This window comes from Octodon degus, unplaced genomic scaffold (assembly GCF_000260255.1).
Source record: "Octodon degus isolate 3935 unplaced genomic scaffold, OctDeg1.0 scaffold00076, whole genome shotgun sequence".
Lineage (NCBI taxonomy): Eukaryota > Metazoa > Chordata > Mammalia > Rodentia > Octodontidae > Octodon > Octodon degus.
The window spans coordinates 9,514,043-9,528,794 of record NW_004524652.1 but is presented as its reverse complement, the minus strand read 5'-3'; the positions used below and the strand labels follow the sequence as shown (position 1 = coordinate 9,528,794).

Genomic DNA, 14,752 nt, shown 5'->3' with positions numbered 1-14,752 from the left:
GGACTGCAGCTGTACAAGCTCAGTTTCTTCAAAGTCCAAATGAAATAAGGGCGTTGTGCCTTCAATGTCCTGTGCGCTGCAGGCTGGAGCCGCAGGGCAGAGGGCCCTGGAGGACCCTGTGCACCTCCCAACCCAGGCCACTCCTGCCCCTGCTGGCTTCCCTGGAGTCTCCAGAGCTCAGAGAAGGAAGTACAAGACTTAGCTGAACTCCAAGTACAAATTTTATTTCTATTATAAGGAGGCTGATAGCAATTATAGTAAAATAAAGGGGAAAGTAGCTCTGACGCTTGATTTTCAGAGGAAGCATGGGACTGCAGCCCAGCATGACCCATCGGGCACAGGCATCCCTCACTCTCCACAGAGGGCAGGGAGAACAAAGGGGCCACAATACCTACCAGGAACAGAAACAGTGACGCCAAACAACAAGGAAGCAGCTTCAGACACCCCCAGTCCACGCAGCTCCGGCCAACCCCTCTCTGGAGGCCTCCTCCCTAACAGTGCCACAGGCCTGAGCACTTTCAGAGGTGTTCCACACGCCAGGGGCCCGGAGTCTGAAGCAGGCAGGAGCAGTAACAGAAGAGTCACCTAGACGCCCCACGTGGTAGCCCCCACAGGGAAAACAATCACTTCACTGGTGGCTACAGATTTCCAGAACCCTCTTCTCCCTCCCACCAGAACCACAGAGCACCCAGAAGCAGTGGTGATGGTATTTCAAAAGGCAGAGCCCCAGTGGGCAGAGGCCAGAACTTGTGTGATCACTGCTGCCCGAAGTGGCAGCTAAGGCTGAAAGTTGGCTCCCAACAGTTTCCGTGCTAACCCTCCCTCAAACCCCAAACTTTCACAACACAATCTGAAAAGACACAAAAAATGGCCATAACCTAGAAAAAGTTAAAATCTGGAAAATCTGCCCTGCCTAAAGAGCCAGGGAGGTGGGGCCTGATCCACGGCAGGTGCTGCTCTGCATAGAAGGTAGGGCCCCAGGGGAGGGGTCTCCGCAGACTCCATCACTCCTCCTCCTCCTCCTCTTCTTCCGCATCCCCAGCTCCCTGCTGCTTTGGGGGCTTGGCCTACGGAAAAACAAAGAAGTTTTACACGGAAATACAACAGCACTGCCCCCCTGGGGCCCTGAAGATATCTAGTCAGAGCCAGCTCATCACCATGACTCCTCGGGCTCCACCAGCTGCACAGCCCCACCACGTGTGAGCATCATGGGCTCGGACTCAGGTTACCTTTGCAGTTCTGCCACGGTAACTGGTGGCTGCAGGGGGGACTCGGGAGCTCCTGCCACCTTCACTCCTACCACTGAAAGAAAAGGATGAAAACTGAGTACCTCCTGAGCAAAGGTCTAAAAACTCGGAACAAAACGGATTTACCAGGCCACACACAGCTCTCCACTATCAGACAAACAATCCATGGACAGTGAAAGAACTTTTTTTTGGTGGAACTGGGGATTGAACTCAGACCCTTGTGCTTGCCAGGGAAGCGCTTATTCTATTAAGCCATCTCCCCAATACCGAAAGAACTCTTTAGGAACAGATGACAGTACAGGAAAATCCCAAACTCTTCTCCATGGGCTGGTATGTAGCTCAGTGGCACAGCAGGTCTCCCCATGCCTGAAGCCCTGGATTCTAGCCCCCTCCCCATGGGCCTTAGACTCATCTAGGCTGAGTTGGAGGAACAGACTGTATACCCACATTCTCTTCAGGACCCCAAGCTCCATTTCCAGACTGATTCTCACCTGGCTCCATGCCTCCCTACAGGCCCTCGAGAGAAAGAGGGCACAAGGCTTTCTGGATACAGACTGCGCATGGAGTGCATCCCCGGAGCAGGCGCAGCAGCCTGGGCCCCAATGGGGCCGTTTCGATTCCGCCCCCGGGCGCCCTGGCTATCTGAGTTGCTGAGCTTCACCACCCGGGGAGGGCTGGGCTGGCAACCAGATCTGGGGGCTGATGTGGGATCTGACATTTGGGTACAGCTGGTTGTCATGTTCTCCGCCGCATTGCTGGTGGAGCCTCTAGCTGCTTCCTGCTTGATATCATCCATGTAACCAGAAGACAGGTCTCCTGGAAAGAGAAAATAGTTAGAGCTTTATGGATTTTTTTCTTTTGTTTTTCTTTTGGCGGAACCCGGACTGAACTCAGGCCCTTGCGCTTGCCAGGGAAGCGCTTATTCCACTGAGCCATCTCCTGGTGAGCTTTAGGGAAAGTGTGCTCGTGCTATTAGTGCTGGATTCAGGGTGGGCAGAAACAAAATGTTCTAGATACAAGACAACTACAGTGCTCACCCCTAAGTTAACACTGGCGACCACATCCCTGGAGAGAACACTTAGTTCTCTCCACATTAATTACCTGATTCCTCAAATACAGACACCCTCCTACTTGTTCCGCAACAGTGTGAGAGCAAACCTTCAAATATACTTTCTAGCTACCTTTTTTAAGTTTCAAAAACAACTGACTTGCCTCATGACTCAGTCATGATGTTCAGAAATAACAATAAAGTGCACTGACACCTATGGCACAGAAGCACTATGAGTGTGTCACATGACTGTACCTAAACCCACTGCCACCTAATCTACATTCAGCAAAACAGTATAATGTGGGCCCAAAATTAGTGCAGGAGCCCTTGGAGGGGGCTTGCTAACCCAGGATACAAGGGGCCACTTTAGTGCAGATAAGCAAAGGGAGTGGACTGCAGCCTTGACTCTTACCCTGGTGTCTGACACGCCTCCTGGGCAGCTCTGGTGAGGTCGCGTGAGGCTGGGAGTCCTGCTGAGGAATCCCCTCCATCACATGGTGGCTGGCTGTGGCCGGGCGTTGGTCACACTGGTCCTAAAAGAAAGCTAAACTTAATACCTCAGAATGGAGAGTGAAGAAAGGGAAGAAGAGCAGATGGGTTGATCACAGCCCATCTAAGAGACACTCTGACAACTACTATGAAAGTCCTAGGCATCGCTGGAGTGGAGAAGCCACGCCTGGAAGCACCTGAGGCACTGGCAGGAGCTCTTTCTGATGTGGCTAGAGATGAAGGCCTGGTCCCAGGAGTCATAGGTAGAGCACACCTATGCTCTGACCACACACGCTGGCTTATTTCACAGTCTCTTCTAGCAGGCAACCAGCAGTTATCTACTACTTCTTTTCTTTCTTTTTGGTACCAGGAATGAAACTCATGACCTTGTGCTTGCCAGGCAGCGCTGTACCACTGAGCTATATCCCTGACCCCGTCAACTTCTAGATCCAAAAGCAAAAGGGGGGCCTGAGTTCAATTCCAGGTACCAAAAAAAAAAAAAAAAAAAGAGAAGTGTTTCTTACAGAAATGAAATGTATGCTATACTAACATCAAGGAAGGACATATTTTAGTAGCTCTTCATAATAAGATTAAGCAGAAAATGTATTTTCCAGTAAATGGGAATGAGAATCCAAGACTAGAAAAGCTGAAAAACAGCTTCAAATTATCTAGTCCAACTCTCTCGTTATCCCCAGGAAGATACAAGAGGATCCACCTAAAGCCAGTCAGAGGGCAAAGGTAGAACTGGGCCTCCGGACCTCCTAAAATCCAAGTGTCAAAAGGCACATGGTAAGAATCTTCCTGAGCAAACAGAGGCCTCAGGGAGACTTACATAAACCTGGCCTGCAAGGCCTCCATGCCTGCTCAGGTAGAGTCCTTGCTCTTATGTCCTTAACTCCAGATCTGGTGGTTCAGTCTAGGCCTGAAGCAGTGGGTACCTCAGGTAGCTGGCTCACAGGACCTGACATAGCCACAAGCCAGGTGTGTATTCGAATGCGCCCTAAAGCTAAAATGCTGTTCTTGGCTTAGGAAGCCACAAATTCACTCACAGAAGGTTAGCACAGAGTCAGGTAGATGAGTCCTCTAAGGGCTCTAACCTGATGATGAAATAGCACCTCTTCTTCCAGCTGTACCCCACAAAATTCACATGGGATGATGATACTGTCTCCCACAGGGGCTGAGTCACTCAGGCCCATCAAAGAGTCCAACTGATTATTTGTAGCCTGCTGCAGGAAGCTCTGGAAGATGACATCAGGATCCTCCTCCCGCCTCGGGGGAGAGCTTCCAGTACTGAGCAAAGGTAAGGCACGTGAAGGGTTACAACTTGTCTGTAAAAGAAAATAAAAAAATTAAATAAATTAGGTGTTAAGGAAAAAAAACTACATTCCTAAAGTATTTTCCACAAGCCATTTTTTTTTAAATGTATTTCGTACAGGGTCTCACTACCCAGCTCGGACTCATAGTGACCCTCCTGTTTTCAGCCTCCCAAGTGCTGGGATTGCAGGTATGTGTCACCACGCCTAGTCTTGGTGGCCAGCTCAGCGTGCCCAGAGGCTGGGCTGATGTGGCATGTGGTGCTAGGGATCACACCCCAGTCCTTGTGATTACCTAAGCAGGCACTTAGTTCCCTGAGCTATCTCACTAGCCCCATATTATTATTATTATTATTATTATTATTATTATTATTTAAAGACAGGATCTTGCTATATAGATCAAGCTGGTCTCAAGTTGATGATTCTCCTGCCTCAGTGCTGGTCCATCCCTTGGCTTGGGATCTGGATGATTTTTTTTTTTTTGGTACTGGAATCAAACTCAGGACCGTGAGCCTGTCAGGCAGATGCTCTTCTGCTGAGTTACATCCTGAGCCCAACTATTCTTTTTAAAACACTACAAAAAAATTTAAAAGTTTCTAAAAGTCCTGGTGCAATACAGTAAAAGAGGGGCCCAAATTCAAATACTCTTCACTATCTTTGTTAAATATTCCTACATGGCTCCCCAAACAAAAATTAAGAGGTATCCAGGGCTGGCCAGATAGCTCAGTGGATTAAAGCATCTGCTTAGGCAGATGCAGGGGCCAGAGGTTCAAACCCAGGCCTGCAGTGCCAGTCCCACCCCCAGGGCATACTGAGACTTCAAATGAGACAGAGCATGGTGGTGCAGGCCTGTAATCCAGCTTGGGAGGCTGAAAAACAGAAGAATCACTATAAGTCCGATCTGTGTAGTGAGACCCTATGCTAAACACATTGAAAGAAAAAAAAAAAAAAAAATTGAGGTATTCAAATAGCACATCTTGGCCAGGGATATAGCTCAGAGGCAAAGTTCCTGCCTGGCAAGTATAAGGACCTGAGTTTGATTTCCAGCTCAAAAACAAAGCACATCTTTCCATCTATAAAGGAAGGTATGCTCCATCATCTACAGTACAGGAATTACTTAGTGGTCTTAGAAAGTCAGACACGAGCTGGGCAGATGGCTCAGAGGCACAAGCTCCTGCGTGGCAAGCGCAAGGTCCCAAGTTCCATCCCTGGTATACAAAAAAAAAAAAAAGCAAGCCAGACATGAAAATGAACACCTGTAATTCCAGCACTTGGGAAGCAGGTGGCAAGAGGATCGCAGGGAGCTCAAGGGCATTTTGGGCTACATAGTGAAATCATGGCCAGTCTCAACCACAAGCATTCCTGTTTCAAAAAACAAAAGCAAAAAAAGAAATGCCAGATGAGCCAGGCATGGTGGCATACACCTATAATTCCACTCAGGAGATTGAGGCAGGAGGACTGCCAGGGGTTCAAGGTCAGCCTGAACTATACAATGAGACCTTATCTCAAAAAACTACGGGGGGGGGGGGGAGAGACAAGGCCAAAGGACAGACCAAAGACTGTCAAGGAGACCTAGTGGTTGCCCCTGTAAGAACTGTCCTCTCATCATTCCTGCATGGCTCCAGAACTTTCAATCATTCAAAAATGATTTCAGGGGCCGGGGAAATAGCTCAGTGAAATAAGCGCTTCCCTGGCAAACACAAGGGCCTGAGTTTGATCCCTGGTTCAAAAAAAAAAAAAAAAAAAAAGATTTCATACCTTCTATATACCAGGTAATAAGAAATTTAGAAACTAAGGAAAATCTAGAACTTACTCCCAGGGAACTCAGCCCAACTGGATGGAGACCAACTTCCAAGGTGAAAGGCTATCAGAAAACTGGCACACAGGTACAACCCTGACCTGACCTGCAGAGGCTCCCTAAAGATGATGTCCTGAAAGTCACACCCACGCCCAGCGGACAGGTTAGGGTCTATGTAGCTGGGTGTGTTGAGCAAGTACTGGCGTGCACCTTCAGGCAGAGAAAGTAAGATGCAGGAAGGGCTTCAGTAGAGCTCTCATAATTCAAACTGTGGCTTCAGAAGAGATGTACAACCAGTTAGCGCCACACAGCAAGTCCGCTGGGATGAGACCACTGGCGCTGCTGGGACGAGCATTACTTTTTCTTTTTTTTTTTTTTTTCGGAACCGGGGATTGAACTCAGGCCTTTGTGCTTGCCAAGCAAGCGCTTATTCTACTGAGCTATCTCCCCAGCCCCAAGCATTACTTTTTCTAAGTGGAAACAAAGCTGAGATTCCACATCCATGTCAGTTACACCATAGGAAGAACAGTTGCTATTCCCACCACAGGCATGGTATTAAAAATTTGCTCAACGAAATAAAACGCCATAGGAAATAGGGAGGTAGGTCTTTTGCAGATAGAAAACAGATCTAGGGGGCTGGTGAGATGGCTCAGTGGTCTAAAGCACCTACTTAGAACAAGCTTAGCAAAGCACAAGGGACCGCGGTTCAATCCCCCAGCACCACATGCCAGCCAGCCCCACCCCCGTGCTGGGCTGAACTGGCCACACACACACAAAATAAATTAATTAAAAAAAAAAAAGAAAGAAAGAAAACAGATGTAGGGCTACAGGAAGAAGGCGAGGAGGGAAGGGGAAGGGGCAATAAAAAGGACTAATGTAATATGCATATGCACCATTTCCTCACAGTGAACATATTCATTACGTACCACAAATGCAGTAAGAAGTTTTGTTTTTTCTCTATGATTTTTTTGAAATAGGATCTTGCGTTATAGTCCAGGTTGGCCCTAAACTCGCTATGCAGCTCAGACTGGCCTCAAACTCATGATGATCCTCCTAACCAGCCTCAAAGTGTTGGGACTCTAAGTGTACACCACTACATCTAGCTCTTAAGAAAAATTTTTAAACAATTAAAAAAAAAGCTGGATGTTGTGGTTCATGCCTATAATCCCAGCACCAGGGAGGCAGAGGCAGGAGGACTGTCACAAATTAGAGGCCACCCTGGGCTATATAGTGAATTCAGGGACAGCCTGAACTATACAGCAAGACCCTGTCTCAAAAAAAAAAGAAAAAAACAACTAAAAATAAATACATGAAAGTTTGCATCACATAGGGCCTACTCACATTCCTACTTAAAGCCTACCAGTTGCCTGGTATGGTGGCACATGCTTGTAATCCCAGCACTTCGGAGGCTGAGGCAGGACCATTGCCCCAAGTCTGAGGCCAGCAAAGACTACATAGTAAGACCCTGTCACAAAACAAAACAAAACAAAGCAAAGCAAAACAAAACATTATACAGTTAATGTTCAACACACCTGATGGTCAATCAGCAGTTCCTCTGGGTAGAGCTCCTCACAAAACTCACAAGGCAACATGGTCTTGTCAGCTGTACCTAGATAGCAGGCCACATGGTTAGGCTCAAATGGAATGAAAACCAACTTGACTTCAACTTTTATTCCCCTTCTGGAGTTTTACAGAACAGTTTGATTATAGAGCCAAGCAGGGTGGTACATACCTAAAATCTTAGCACTCTGGGAGCCTGCAGTAGGAGAACCACAAAATTGGGCCCTCCCCAGGCAACTGAACTTAGCAAGACCCTATCTCAAAATTAAATAGTACCAGGTATGATGATACACACCTGTAACCCAGCACATGGGAGGCTGAGGCAGGAGGATAGTGAGTTCAAGGGCAGCCTGAATTACACAGTGAGACTCATATCTCAAAAAAGTAAATAAATATGAGCTGGGGATTGGTTTAATGAGAAGGCTCTGGGTACAAGGCCCAGTACTGCTAAAAAAAAAAAAAAAAAGCTGATGTCTGAGTCAGGACTAATCACTATTTCATCTAAAGGAACAAAATGTTAAAAAGTAGTTCTACAGTTCTTCAAGTCATTATCCATATAGTGGAATGAAGGAAAATGACAGTTTGGAGAGCTATTTAATTTTCAGGTCCTTATAATCTTACAATGAGTATTGTAATTTTACATACATCATTCAAATACCTGAGGATAGTTTCTACACAAGAGATTCAGAAGGGAGTATTACCATTAACTATCTGACCTTTTTTTTTTCCTAACTTATTTTATTTAAAATATAAGCTGCTTTTTTTTTTTTTAAGCTGCCTTCTTTTCCTTGGGTTAAGTAATTGGAACTGGGGCTGGTGAGATGGCTCAGTGGTCTAGCGCACCTATTTAGAACAAGCTTAGCAAAGCACAGGGACCGCGGTTTGATCCCCCAGCACCACATGCCAGCCAGCCCAGCCCCCAGGTGGGCTGAGCTGGCCACAAAAAATAAATAAATAAAATGAAACTTTTTTTTTTTTTTTAATTTTTTATTTATTTGTGTGTGTGTGTGTGTGTGTGTGTGTGTGTGGCCAGCTCAGCCCACCAGGGGGCTGGGCTGGCTGGCATGTGGTGCTGGGGGATTGAACCGCGGTCCATATGCTTTGTTGCAGCTTGTTCTAAGTAGGTGCCTTAGACCACTGAGCCATCTCATCAGCCCTGAAACATTTTAAAAAATAAAATAAAAAAAAAAGTAATTGGAACTGAACCCAAGGCCTATGTCCCTAAAAACTGACTCTAATCCATAAGCCCAACAATACTAAAAGAGAAATTCCTTTGTTTTTAAATGGTGTGGGAGTGGAAAATTGGAAAAATGGGAACTAGTAAATATAAAGGATAGCTGGGAATGTTGGTGCACACCTATAATCCTAGCACTGGGTGCTGGGCAGGAATACTGCAGCAAGTCTAAGCCCTGTCTGGGCTACACAGTGAGTCCAAGATCAGCCTGAACTACATGAGACCTTGTTATGAAAAATAAAAAGATACAAAGAAGAAAATTCACCAACTTATAATAACCTTAGTAATATCTGAATCAAGCAAGAAACATGAGTACCAAAATGGCCAGATACGACCGCAAATATTCCATACCCACCAATCTTACAATGCTCCCTCCCAAGGGGCTCTCACAAAGAGAAAAGCTACCTGTGTAACAGTGAATAACAAGACAAGCTGACACCTCAAGAAAGACTCAGACGCGCCAATGAGCATTCTTAACAAAAGTGTAGCTGGGCGTGGTGGCAAACATCTGTAATCCCAGCACTCAGGAAGCAAACAGGAGGATCACTGGAAGTTCAAGACCAACCTGAACTACATAGTGAGACCCTGTCTCAAAAAAACCAAAAAACCAAAAAAATACATAAATCTAAATTGAAAAAAAAAAAAAATTGCACAAAAACCCTGAGGCCATAGGGCTGGCCAAATAGCTCAGTGGATTATAGTGCTTGCATAGGCAGATGCAAGGGCCATCAGTTCAGTCCCAGGCCTGTTGTGTGGGCCCCACCCCCAGGGTGTGCTGAGACAGGTGACTGAGACTGGTCATGGGGGGTGCGCGCCTATAATCCTAGCGCTTGGGAGGCTGTAAACAGGAGGATCACTACAAGTCCGATCTACATAATGAGACTCTGTAGACCCTATACTAAATATAAATTAAAAAAAAAAACCTGAGGCCAGTTATATACCTCAGTGGCACAGTGCCTGCCTGGCAAGCCCAAGGTCCTGAGTTTGTTTCCTGGTACCCCCCCCCCCGCAAAAAAGATAAAGAGATTAAAACAAATGTCCTAAAGGATTTAATATTGAAGTAGAGAATTTATGTTAAATTTCCTGAGAGGTACATTTATTGCATTTACACAGAAAATACTTGTCAAGAGACATATAATGAAGTATTTAAGCATAAAATGCCCCATGACTTACTCTCAACTGGCTCAGGCAAAATGCTATATAAAGATAGGTATGGTATTAAATTGCTGAGCAGACAGTAGATCTGCACTCCACTTATTTTTTTCAAAATGAGCTATCACTGTGTTGTCCAGCTGACCTCAAATACGCCACCCCACCCACCTCAGCCCCCTAAGCGGCTGGGATGAAAGACACATACCACCTTGGCCAACTATATTCTGACATTTAAAAGTTGGGAAAACAAAAAAAGCAAACCAAAAACAAGCAAATTCTAATCCCATTGAAATCTTTCATGTTCATGTGAGTTGTACAAAGACTAACAAAAATTAGAGAGAAGCTAGTGCAGAATAGGCAAACCTACCCTTTATGTCATTCTGAGAATGGGGACCATCATGAGCCTGGTCTGCCTCACACACAGCCCTCCAGAAGTCCTGTTCTGCCATGCTGGTGGCCTGGCCCTCATTCTGCAGACTTAGGGCCAACATGAAGTCCCAGTTTGCAGAATCTTCGCCACCCTTTGAGGGGGGGTTCTGGCCTCTATTCCTTTCCTGCCTTTCTTGTTCTTCAACTGAAAAAGAGCAAGCAGTACTCAGGACACACTGGTGACGCTGCTGCCCCTCAAGTCCACGCCTAGCAAATGGTCAAGGCTCAAAATGCACACAACTCCACCATGACCACCTTTGACCTCATTCTCATGGGTCTCTGAATATTGCCTGCTATGAGACCAGGCTCTGTTACTATTTTAATAGTGTATTATTAAAAGCAGCAGGGGCTGGGGAGATGGTTCAGTAGAATAAGCGCTTGCCTGGCAAGCACAAGGGTCTGAGTTCAATCCCCAGTTCAAAAAAAAAAAAAAAAAAAAAGCATTACTGCACTGGGGAGATAGCTCAGTGGTCTAAGCGCCTGCCTCGCAAGCACAAGGACTGGGGTTCAATCCCCAGTACCACATGCCCTGCCACTTCAGAACCCCCGACACACCATGTGGGCCCCATGACATGAACACGGTGGTGCACACTTGTAATCCCAGCACTGGGGAGATTGAGACAGTCTCCCCAGGATCATTATGAGTCTGAACTGCTTAGCAGGACCATGTAACAAATAAACAAATGACTAAATAATATTTTTAAAAGTCATTTTAAAAAAAGGAATATTACTGAGCTTATAGCAATTTGCCCAACATTTTCCAAGCATAAGGTCAGACTGCCTGATGGGCTGGTGAGATGGCTCAGCGGTCTAAAGCACCTACTTAGAACAAGCTTAGCAAAGCACAGTGACCACGGTTCAATCCCCCATCACCACATGCCAGCCAGCCCCGCCCCCTGGTGGGCTGAGCTGGCCACACACAAAAATAAATAAATAAATTAAATAAATAAATAAAGACAGGGTCTCTTTAAAAAAAAAGGTCAGACTGCCTGAATTCAAACCTCAACTGTACCAATTACCTACCCTATCATTATTCGGAAAATTAAATGAGTTAATACATGTAAAGCACTCTACAAACACTGAAGTTCACACAATGTAACAGTCAGCTTTTCTTTTTTGTTACTCAGACAGGATCTCAGTACTTAGTTCTGACTGGCCTTGAGCTCACTCTGTAGCCGAGGCTGCACTCAAACTCATGGAGATCCTCTTGCCTCAGCCTCCAAGTGCTGGAGTTAGAGGCATGTGCCACCACACCTGGCAAGAGTCAGCTACTTTTAGTACTCTCATCATCATGATCAACTCTAACTGTAACTTAATAGTAAAAAGGTTCTATTATTCCCACTTAATAGGAAAGTTAGGTGTTCTAATACTAACCTGCTATAGTCAGGTTTCTATAATTAAGATCTATTTGGGGCTGGGGAGATAGCTCAGTAGAATAAGCGCTTGCCTGGCAAGTTCAAGGGCCTCAGTTCAATCCCTGGTTCTGCAAAAAAAAAAAAAGATCTATTTGGCCCACTACACCCCAGTTTCCAATTACCTTGGGACTTAGAACAGGGTCTCAGTATGTAGTTTAGGCCAGCTACAAACTCACTATATATATATATAGTTTAGGTTGGCCTCTAACTTGTAATTCTCCTGCCTCAGCCTCCAGAGAGCTGGGATTACAACCATGTGCCCACACTTAGCTCCCTGAAATTTTGATACTACATCATTTTCTAACTCCAGGCACAACTCACATAGATTATTCTCAACTGGAAAATGCGCTGTCATGTTCCTTTGGTTGGCAGTCCTACTGTGGAAAAGGTCTGACTCCAGGGCTTGCAGGTGCCTTCGAGGTAGCCTTGTGTGTGGGTCCAGTGCCTCAATTTGTCTAAGGAGCTGGGATGCAATCCAGATTCCACCTTGACCCCAAGACTCTTCATATGTATTTGGAGGTACCGCACCCTCATTTCTCTTTTCCTCCTCCCGTCTCCCACAGACTTCAGGGTGAGTCTTCAGATCTTTCACAAGGACATTGCGCCCACAGCTGCTACACAGCTCTGTCCGCGCACCACAGTAATCTTCATGTTCCTTCAGTTTGAGAACAGAAAGTTCCAAATCACAGTGCTGGCAGAGAGCAAGCCGCAGAGGGCACTCAGTCTCCTGAAACAGAGTAGTAAGGCGGTTAATACGGGGGCTGTTCTGTTGAGAAAGAGTCTCACTATGTAGTTCACACTGGCTTTAAACTCACTATGTGCATCAGGCTACACAGTGATCCTCCTGCCTCAAGATCCCAAGTGCTGGGATTAGAGGCATGCACCACCATACCTAGCAAGAAACTATTTTAATACAAAAAGAAGAAAGCAAAAACCGTCACTTCAATCTTCTCTGGGCTGGGGATGCAGCTCAGTGACAGCCATTTGCTTTACCATGCTTGAGGCCCTGGGTTGGGCAGGAGACATCTATCAACCTTAGCTTTGCTTGTTAAGCTTTCTAATACTGTATTTAAAAGTCACAGGGCCGGGGAGATGGCTCAGTAGAATAAGCGCTTGCCTGGCAAACGCAAGGGCCTGAGTTCAATCCCCGGTTCCACCAAAAAATAAATAAATAAATAAATAAATAAAATAAAATAAAAGTCAGGTTCTCCTTTTGCTTCTACCACAAGGAAATAAAACTCCTGTTACATCATTTTGTGTTACAAAAACACATAACAAAGTAATCCACAATTAGCCTGAACTGAAAAACCAGTAACACAGATAAAAGCTGGGTATGATGGTGCATGCCTATAACCCAAGCTATTTGGGAGACTAATGCAGGAGGATCACAAGTTTGAGATCAATTTGAACAAGTCAGGGAGAGCAGCTCAAAATAAAAAAGGCTCCACATGTAGCTCTGTAATACAGCATCCCTGAGTTCAATCCCCAGTACGAGAAAAAAGCAATTCAGATTTTTTCCCAACAATTTCCCCTTACACTTCCAACTCAGTCTCAAGCTGCCAATAAGAGGAAGGCACATTCCCTTTACAAAGACATTAGCTTTTTCTAAATTTCTTTTTTTTTTTTTTCCATAATTTTATTGAGAAACAAATAGCAATGAGACATTTTCAAACCAAATGGTAGGACAGTTTCAATAATTAACACATTGCATACATTCTTCCTAGTGGTTAATTGCTGTACAAGATGCGGACATGATATCCTATTTACAAACACCATTAGAATAAATCCCTCTATTCATTAGAGAATGTAACTATATATCTATCCTAACCACTTTGAATACACAGATACAAAATGGATATTCATCTGTATCCCTTTTTTTTGTTAAGTTCTATCATTTAAATATTATAGGTGTGTAAACTCAGCAAAATATTCTAAAAGATCTAACTTTCATGTTTGTATTCAGTACTGGCTTCAAATAGATCTACTAAACATGGAATCATTAATGAAGATGAGTCTACAAGTATAAATGTACTCAGCAGATGAAGGACAACATTCTTATACTTAGGGGGCCGGGGAGATGGCTTAGTGGAATAAGTGCTTCTCTGGCAAGCACAAGGGCCTGAGTTCAATCCCCGGTTCCGCAAAAAAAAAAAAAAAAAAAATTCTTATACTTGACCAAGCATGGTGGTGCACACCTATGATCCCAGCACTCAGAGGCTGTAACAGGAACATCATAAAATCATGCCTAGCCTGGGCAACTTGGTGACATCATCTCAAAAAAATAATAAAACAAGGACTTGGCTATCACTCAGTGAGAAGACCCTTCCCCAGTACTGTCAAAAATTAAAAACAAGGGTTCCCCCCACCCCCGCCAAATAGCTCAGCAGATTAAAGTGCCTGCAAGCAGGTGCAGTGGCCAGGGGTTTGATCCTTGGGCCTGACATGCCAGCCTCACCCCCAGGTTGTGCTGACAGAGATTGAGACTGGGCTGGTGGCGTGTGCCTGTAATCCCAGCTCTTGGGAGGCTGTAAACAGGTGGATCACTACAAATCTGATCTAGTAGTAAGACCCTGAACACCCTGTAGACCCTTCCATAAAATTAAAAAAAAAGATAGATTTAAAGAAATATTGGGGCTGGGGAGATAGCTCAGCAGTCTAAGCACCTGCCTGGCAAGCACAAGGACCAGGAGTTAGATCTCCAGTCTCCCATGTTGTGCCAGCCCCAGGACTCCGGGCGCACCACGTCAGCCACTGAAACTGGGGGTGGTGGCGCACACATGTGATCCCAACACTGGGGAGGTTGAGACAGAAGGATCACTACAAGTCCAAGCTATATAGTGAGACCCTCTACCAAATAATTTTTTTTAAGTATTATAAAGGAATATTATTATACTGATACCTGTGAACTAAGCTACTGCACTGCAAATGGTAATTTGTAATAGTGGTTTCATGTTGGGAGTGCCTGTCATTATGGTATTCTGAATATGGGCGGCTTGTCATGACATGCCAATTACTGCTAAGATGTCTCTCGGGTAGGTGGATGTTCAAGAAGAAGGGGGTGGTGAAT

At 45.3% G+C, this 14,752-nt stretch overlaps 1 protein-coding gene across 1 annotated transcript in view; it reads right to left on the bottom strand.

The window, feature by feature from the left end:
• Positions 1–203: 203 nt before the first annotated feature.
• Trafd1 (TRAF-type zinc finger domain containing 1) overlaps positions 204–14,752 on the bottom strand; it is a gene marked incomplete at its 5' end in the record, with an annotated part of 18,741 nt that continues 4,192 nt past the window's right edge. The window contains 8 exons of the mRNA XM_004635996.2: positions 204–1,067; positions 1,230–1,302; positions 1,739–2,063; positions 2,708–2,828; positions 3,882–4,112; positions 7,428–7,504; positions 10,209–10,415; positions 12,007–12,412. Coding sequence (XP_004636053.1) covers positions 1,005–1,067; positions 1,230–1,302; positions 1,739–2,063; positions 2,708–2,828; positions 3,882–4,112; positions 7,428–7,504; positions 10,209–10,415; positions 12,007–12,412 — 1,503 coding nt within the window. The remainder of the gene's footprint in view (positions 1,068–1,229; positions 1,303–1,738; positions 2,064–2,707; positions 2,829–3,881; positions 4,113–7,427; positions 7,505–10,208; positions 10,416–12,006; positions 12,413–14,752) is intronic.